Raw genomic sequence first — 8,827 nt, 5'->3', positions numbered from 1 at the left:
ATATTTAACAGAAAACTCATACACAAGTAAACTAAAACAAACATTTTTTTCGTTTCTTAATTACATTTTCATTTTAACCTATTTCAAAATTAGCTGTTCCCGTGCTGCTTCATCCGCATGAAGTTATGAAAATTTTACTGTATTGTTTACATTTGTCAAATTATCAATAGCAAATGTAAAAATGACATGACATGACAAACTAGCAATCTTTCTTTCTTGATATTGGCAGCAACTTATGGTCTCTTTTCTACATTAGGCTTTTTATCCAAAATTTTTACCTCTTAAGTTTAATGGCGTGAAATATATAGCCTAGACATCTTAGGCAACAAAGAAGTGTGTGTTTACGCTTTATTATAATAGTATAGATTTTAATTCTGATTTTGATTGTAATTTTTAGTAAAGTTTTGAAATCGATTATTTATTATTTGAGTTTTATTTGTTTTTAATTTATTTATCTGAATATTATATCGATACCAACAAATTCATTCTCAACGCGCAAAGTTGTACCTTTAAGAAAGACTACGTCTTTGTAAAGTATAATTTATTGTTCGAGTATTGGCAGTATGGAAGTAAAATTTTGTAATTAATGTTCAGAGATAACATACATGAAGTTTCAAACAAATGAAATTCAAATAAGAAATTCCAAGTCTCCAAAAGTTATTCTCATAAATCATAATAGCGCCTGCTAAATTAAAATATCAAATATTCTTTCCAAATTATTGTAGGCGCTAATGCTGCATGCAAACGTTTTCAATGTTTTCCATTGTTAACTTACTTCTTACTTAAGATGAACATGTGCCATTATTCAGTGTCACGCAGTATGGCGTGAACAACGCATGAATTAAACACGCACTAAGGAGAACGCTACAAACACAGTTGCGTTTTATTAAAGTAAACAACGTTTAAGTTGTCACGTGGCGGCGAAGAAAACTCTACCACAATAGGTGTCATCTTAAATTAATTTTAAACGGTCTAATCCATCTTTGGATAGTGTTTTAATGTAAAAAAATATCTTAATAACAAAAGGTTAAAGTGACGAAATAAGGCCTGAACATGAAATAAATCTCAAAAAATGTGCTTGATAAGTGCCGCTTAAATCTGACAGGCGTTGAAATTTTAATGAAACTTAGAGTTTATTTAGGCATTATCATTTAAAACGCGGTTAAACATTTAAATTTCCTTTCAGTATTCGGCCGTAAGATTGACACAATTCATTTATGTAGCTCAAATTTGACTGTATTTAGCTTAATAGGTTTACACTCACATCTCGTTTTTAATTTCATTTTTCTTTATTTCAACGCTAATTCTAAATTGTAGCATCAGAGTGAAATCTAAATTAATCATGCACGTCTCATTTCTCAGTAATTTCCACTCAGAGTTATGCTTGCGGACTTAATTATTGACATTAACGTGAGCTTTATGATGGGCATTAAACTTACATTAAAGCGTCAGGCGCTTAGATAGTTAACTTAGCTGTTAATGTACACTATGATTTAGGTAGTATATATTCCTTGCAGTATCGTAATACTGCATTATGTGCATATCTATACTGATATTACAAAGTTTGTACTTTCGTATGTTTTGAAATAACTCAAAAACTATTGGACCAAAATCAAAAATTCTATCACCATTAAGCTATGCTATAAGATAGTAACATTTTAAGCGGACAAATTTATTCTGCAAATCGCTCGTCATACTGACATTTTTATATGAATAAGGAACAGGAAATCTTTTTTTTGTACGAGTTAAAAATAACCTACAAAACATTTTCTTTGCGTTAAGAGATGTCATTACAAGAGGCTTTGGGATAACAATGTATATCACAAGACAGATGTCGTTGGGTTGTCAATTTGTGGATTTAAGTTGACAAGGTCTACTTCGATAGAATACTTCATCCGTAGACGTTATGAAACATTCGTGAGATATTTCTAAGAAAAACATGTCCGTTCAAACCAATACATACAAGTTATCTGGAGATTTTTTTTTTATACGGAACAGAAAATACTATAATCTACACAATGGAGCTAAAAGTAGAACACGTAGATAATTGAGTTACACGCACGAGTGGATGCAACGAGTAAGGTAGATACAAACAATTTGACCAGCGTCTAATTGGATTTCGAATTCCGGCAACTCTGTTTTTTTTTAATCAAACATCATTACAGTTCCTGATTCTCTATTGGAATAATTAACAAGCCAGTATTTTTTTTTTGTTTAAAAAGACGACATTCAACTACTTTCAATAGACTGCGACATATAAAGTAAAACACCCATGAAAACCTACGTTATTAGTTTGAAATTGTGAATTCTTGATTCTTATTAGAGACGACGACAACTTTAAGTAAGCCTCGAAGTTTAAACTTTGTTGAAACTCTCGCAACTTTATGATCGGTCTTATCTCAAAGACTTTTGTCATAGTAAAATCTAATTTGTTGGTTGAAAAATTAACAGTAGCTTTGCGGCTACATGTTCAAAGGTACTACATATTTGTGTAAATGTGATCGTAATTTAAACCACTAATAATGGGATACTTATAGCAGTTTAAGAACTAAAACCTGAAACTAACTAGTAGTTTAGTCTCGGTTTGATTCCTATGAACTTAGAGATGCGCATACACTCGATTTTTAGTTGTGCAACTAAACAGTTGAATGAGCTGCAAAACAATCGACAATCGCCCAATAGCTTTGCAATAGTTTAGTCAAAGGTGTGCGTCCGCTCTTAAAGTCAATCAGTTCCGATTGTATTCTAAAGAGGAAAATATGTTCCTCTAAATTCTTGTTTCGTATTACCCACTAAATACTTATTTAGATGTTATCAAAATATGTCCAAATTATTTAAAATATGATTACAAAAAGTCCTTTGTTAAAACAAGACAAACCTACGTTTAACCTCAAAATTTAATTTGTTCAGCTGAAAGTTCACAAAGCCCGTTATGCTAGAAGTGTTACTACTTTGCTGGCAAAAGTTATTTCATCGCACGCCTCTTATAATGGACCGTCGGGACATGTTTGTGTTAAAATTTTCAACATAAAACTACACGACCCTGAGAAATCTAATGATGAAAAATATTTTTGAAGCCTCACTTTTATAACACTGGCTTATGACACGATCCCACTTTTTTATAATATTACAATGGCAAACGAATAAGCGGCCACTTGAATCCGCCAAACTGGCGAAGCGACCGCTACTTATGGACATCTGCAATAGCGTCAGTGTTGCCTACCTTTAATCGATGGAGGAGGATACGCACATGAAGAGGATATTTCCGCTTCCTATGCGTCTCCTGCACCGTCAAATCAACGTCCCTTTCTCATCCTCTTCTTAAAATAAAAAGGGAATAAAGTTGGGTCTGATGTTATATGAATATGTCTAAATATAGTACTCGCTTGTTTAGTAAATGCATTTACCCTTCGACGTGAATACAGTCGTTAGCAGCTTATTCCAATCCTCCCGCATGAGAAACGATAACTCGCATCCATTTGCTCGAACCCGCTGAGATTATTAACCAGTAATTACTTAAAGCATAGTTATTTCCCTCCCAACTTTATCAGATTAATTGAAGTTTTTCGTTAGTATAACTATTGTTTGCTTTAAATTAGATTAAAAATGTTCTAAGCAGTTTGGTAATGATTTGTCGATTGACGATGGTTATCTCCGTGACGTCATCCGACATTGGTTAATTTTGTCTTCTCAGAATGTGTTCGGAGGTGACTGAAATTAATTCTGCACGTATGAAGTTTTGCTAAAAGTTTAATCGGTACCAATATTATAAAGAGTAAAGGTTTAGATTTTTGTATGCATCGAAATAACTCAAAAACTACTATGCAGATTTCAAAAATTATTTTACTCATATAAGGCTACGTTATCATAGGGTAACATTGCATATTTTTAAATTCCACGCGAACGAAATCGCGAATAAAAGAAGGCAAGATAGACTACATCATACACCAACATTTGTTTCGATTATCACGAAGCTAGATGACCCTGTGACTTGGTAACATATCCTAAAAATGATAATAAAAAACAATATGCACTGTAACCTAGTGTAGGTAGAGATAACGATTATAAACTTGAAGTACGAGTATATATTTCTTAAAATTCTACATCTCTGCAGTAAGAGCAAATTTTAAAGGGTAATTTAAGGGAAATGGTATCTAGGGCCCGTATTAACATCTTTGGTATACCATGACCAGGATACAGGCATGAAGAAGAAGTAATACCGCGTTTCGTCTAATGCAGAAGCCTAACTTTAGTCCTTTTACTTCATAGTACAAGAATATGAAGGGAAGCGAATTTGGAAAGGATGGACGCATGTAAGTAGCGGATATACTCTTTCTGTTAGCACGCTCCTGTATTGATTAGATAGCCAACGCATCAGCACAAACGAATGCTACACTCGCTTCATGTCACTATGAAAAATATGAATGGAATTACGCTTGAAATACTATTTCGATACCTTTCGGTTATCTGTTCGTTTTTCTTATAAGAGAAGGGGGCAAACAAGCGGCGGGAACACAAAGGTGTTCAACGACGCCCTTGGACATCCACAACACCAGAGGAACTACAGGTGCGTTGCCAGCCTAGAGTATGACATTAAGCAAGTAAAATACAACAATAAATATGCAATTAAATTGTTTAATATTCTTGAGACATTATCACGAACTAAGTTCCTGTGACAGGTCGGGGGTCAATTTTTCCTTCTACATTAAAGCTGAAAGAAATCACTGTTCTTCATCTTTCTTTTATTCGTGAGTTGAGCCGTTTTTCAATTTTTTTTAAGTATGCAGTTATAATTTACACAAGTTGATACACGATACGTGTTTATCCTGGAATGTCGCATAGGTTATCATCCAATAAGAACACTAAAGATATATTAGGTATTCAAGTAACGCCGCTGACAAAGTAACGTGTTAACTTATTTAGTTCCTCGCATTTTAGTATTTAATATATTAATATAGTGATTAGCTTTTCCTTTTAAGTGTTACGTTTTATAAGCTATTTAAACTCACCATCATCCACTTTATCCTACTCCTGTAGGGTCGGCACAACAGGTTTTTGTACTCCACGCAAATCTATCATACGTCATCTCAGTTATCACTGCTTTTTTGATCACATCACCTTTCTCGCAATCTATCCATCGCTTTCTAGGTCTACCTCTACCAGTATACCATACTCATAATTAATGTTCTTGAGACATGCGATTCATCTCTCCTCATAACATGCCCATACCATGCTAATCTTTTACTCCTTACCTTCTCTACCACTGGGGCTACTCTCAAACTTCCTCTAATATACTCTTTATGTGTCATTAAATGTCTAATCTAAATTGAAGGCGATGTGTTGTATAGAATTATAAGTGATTTATCCATTTATAAAATTGTGTTAATCGAATAAAACGACTTTGCAGTGTTTTGTGTGTTTCTATATTACTGAGATTCTAAATACCAAGAAGTATTTAGCTTTCGGGAAAGGAAGAGAGTTAGTTTTCAAGATAAAGGTAAAATTGATATCATCTATTAGTTTTGAATATAGAATATATATAAACGAAGTTAAGATTGTTTACACTAATATAAAAAGGGAAGATTTCATTTTTTCTATGAAACAAATAAACTCAATAAATACTTGGCCGATTTCATTAATTATTTCACAATCAGGATTTAACATTATTACTGAGTAGTATAGGCTATAAATATTATTAAATTTATTACTATTACTAAAGTTATTTTTGATTTCGAGACAGTTTCTTTACTAACAGACGACTGTGAATGTTTTAAAAATATGAATTTCTACAGTCTAGCAAGTAAATGATTTAAATCTATCCATTATACAGTAAGATAAAACAGTGGTAAAAAATGTATTTACAATTAGCAGAATAAACATAATACTGGACGTCAAAAATATACACAACTGGCTGTTGCTCGCGACTTCGTCTGCGTGATAATAAAAATAATATTATTAAAACATAGCCAATGTTACTTATAGATAAATCACCTTTCTAATGATGGAAGAATATTTTAAATCGGCCCAGTAGTTTTTGAATGCATCAAATACATACAAAAATCCAAAAATACAAATCTTTTCTCTTTATAATATTGGTATAGATGTATATTTCTTCAAAAGTACTAAACTAGTGTTATGTAATTTTTTACAATAGCTGCTGATTTCAGTGTATAACAACTATACAACATACAGTGAAAAGTATAAACAATGAAGTTTTGTGTGATTTTGATAATTATGACTATCGTTGGTTTTGTTAAACCAGCCAATATTCTATCAGTGTATCCATGTCCTTCAATCAGTCACCAAGTTGTGTTCCGTCCATTGACATTAGAGTTACTTAAACGAGGACATCGAATGACAGTTATCACTCCTGATCCAATGTACCCGAAAGGTGGACATAAAAATCTAACAGAAATAGATGTACATGATATATCATATTCAGTAATTAAAAAATATTTAGCGTCACATGTAACGGGAAGCAAATCAGATTTAATTAATCAAGTTAAAGGTATAATGGATCTTATTTCAATCAGTTTCGAAGAACAAATGAAAACAGAAGAAGTTCAAAACGTTATCAATAATAATAATGAAACGTATGACTTGATATTGATTGAAGCAATTTATGTTCAGGCATTGGCAATATCTCACGTAATAAAAGCACCAACTATATTAATAAGTTCTTTTGGAATGTATTTAGGTATTCATGAATTAATGGGAATTCCAACACATCCTATTTTATACCACAGTATGTTCCGACAGAGGCTTTACAATTTAACGTTATTAGAAAAAGCAAAAGAAGTATACAATCAGATTGTTATTAATTACGAAGTTAAAATTAGAGAGGAAAAGGAAAATGAAGTGCTCAAGAATATATTTGGACCAGACACACCACCGATAAGTGTTTTAAAAAATTATGTTGATTTGTTGTTTGTAAATTTGCATCCTATTTGGGAAGGTAATCACCCAGTACCACCAAACGTTGTGTATATGGGTGGTTTGCAAGTACAAGCACGCACACCTAAAACTTTACCCCAGGTAATTTTTATTATAATTTTTTTCGTTCTTAAGTCCGTGTTATTGTTACAATGTTAAAAAATTAGACCTTACAATATAATTACTGGGACTGACGCCTCTTCTCTGGCTTTTTTAGTTTTGCAACTAAACAGTTATATTGGCTGAGAAACAATCGACAATCGCACAACAGTTGTGCGATAGTTTAATCTAAATTGTACACCCGCCTTTACAGTTTGCATGTCTTTGTTCCAGGATCTCCAACAACTACTAGACAGTTCAGAAAATGGTGTCATATACTTTAGTTTTGGTACAAATGTAAATCTTCAGACTTTACTGCCACCAGAAAAAATACAAATTTTCGAAAACGTGTTTTCTCAATTACCATACAATGTAATATGGAGACGAGATAACGATCGCGTTGTTATAAAATCTGACAATATAAAAGTGTACCAATGGGTACCGCAAGCGGATTTATTGAGTAAGTTGGAACTATAACCAACGGGTAAAAATTCTAAAATATCAATGAACCAGAAAGAAAATGCAAAGACACCTTTCATCAAACCGCACCCAAAACATTTGTAATAAAATTAATAAAATTTCTCTACACATTGCAGGACATAGAAATGTTAAATTGTTCATAACACAGGGAGGCTTGCAGTCTACTGACGAAGCGATCATAGCTGGTGTTCCTCTCCTTGGAGTACCATTGCTAGCAGACCAGTGGTACAACGTCGAGAAATATATCAAGCATGGTATTGGACAGAAAGTTGATTTCGAAGATATTACAGAATACATGTTAAAAAATGCGATATTAGAAGTAGCCGAAGGCGAAAAGTAAGCTTCTAAAACAAATTGTTACTCCTCATCCTTATTCAAACGGATATTTGCCAAAGTTCGAATTTGCTTTCCTTTTTAGTAAAAGTTAGCATATGAACTGCCAGTTTATCTCATGTGTAATAAATATTAATTTCCATACGCATCTGCATAAAACAATTGAATAACAAATGCTAATACTTTGGACATAGAAAGAAACAGATTCTGTGCATCCTTCTCGCCTTCAAGCGTATCCGTTACTATATTCGAAAATTCTAGAAATAAAAATAAAAAACAAAAAGAAAGCTTAAATAATAATTGTTTTAATAACTTCAGTCGTGATACTTTAGGAGGTGTAGAAATTAGAAAGAAAAATGTAATTTACTTTACCTATAAATTAAAAAAAGTTCTCAATTATTCTGATGACTTTAAATTTCAGATATAAAAAAAACATAGTCCGTCTCCGTTCACTGATGGCCGATCAACCGGAGGCGCCGCTGCAGCGAGCTATCTGGTGGATTGATTACGTGCTGAGACACGGCGGTGCCAAGCACCTGAGAGCACCTATTGCCAACATTACCTGGACTGAGTTCCTGCAACTAGATTTAATTATGTTCATCGCTTGTTATTGCTTTATTGTACTTGTATCGACTGTCTTGATATTTAAAACTTTAGTTTTCTGTATACTAAGTAAATATAATTAAAATTATCCAGTCAAATAACCAATGAACCAAAAAACAGTTGTATTTTTCAACAAAATCTAATATGGATTTATTTATTTTTCTAACCCACGGTTTGCCTTATAGATGTTAAGATGTGATTAGCTCTGAATGAAATAACATGAACTAAAAGAAAAACTTATGTATACTTGAATACACAAATGTGACTAATTATTTACAGTCGTCACGGTATCAATTCCTATGCATCGTGGCAAAATTATTGCTTACTTCTATTTAATAGGGTACACGTAACCATGATAATTTATTCATACTACAAGTCT

At 32.7% G+C, this 8,827-nt stretch overlaps 1 protein-coding gene across 1 annotated transcript; it reads left to right on the top strand.

Annotated features, from left to right (window-relative positions):
* Positions 1-4,880: 4,880 nt before the first annotated feature.
* On the top strand, positions 4,881-8,798 carry LOC106103761 (UDP-glucuronosyltransferase 2B7-like). Its single transcript, XM_013283623.1, has 7 exons — positions 4,881-5,051; positions 5,408-5,497; positions 6,155-7,035; positions 7,267-7,492; positions 7,629-7,848; positions 8,267-8,451; positions 8,728-8,798. The coding sequence occupies exons 3-7, from the start codon at positions 6,208-6,210 to the stop codon at positions 8,796-8,798; spliced, it is 1,530 nt and encodes a 509-aa protein (XP_013139077.1). The 5' UTR covers positions 4,881-5,051; positions 5,408-5,497; positions 6,155-6,207.
* Positions 8,799-8,827: the final 29 nt, after the last annotated feature.

Source organism: Papilio polytes, unplaced genomic scaffold, assembly GCF_000836215.1.
Source record: "Papilio polytes unplaced genomic scaffold, Ppol_1.0 DF824270.1, whole genome shotgun sequence".
Lineage (NCBI taxonomy): Eukaryota > Metazoa > Arthropoda > Insecta > Lepidoptera > Papilionidae > Papilio > Papilio polytes.
The sequence above is the reverse complement of the archived record's forward strand: the minus strand, read 5'-3'. Positions and strand labels throughout refer to the sequence as shown.

Coding starts and splice junctions, on each gene's coding strand:
- LOC106103761 (XM_013283623.1), top strand. CDS start 6,208: ATGAAGTTTTGTGTGATTTTGATAATTATGACTATCGTTGGTTTTGTT. Junction 7,493..7,628: donor ACCGCAAGCGGATTTATTGA/GTAAGTTGGAAC, acceptor TACACATTGCAG/GACATAGAAATGTTAAATTG. Junction 8,452..8,727: donor TTTAATTATGTTCATCGCTT/GTTATTGCTTTA, acceptor AATTATTTACAG/TCGTCACGGTATCAATTCCT.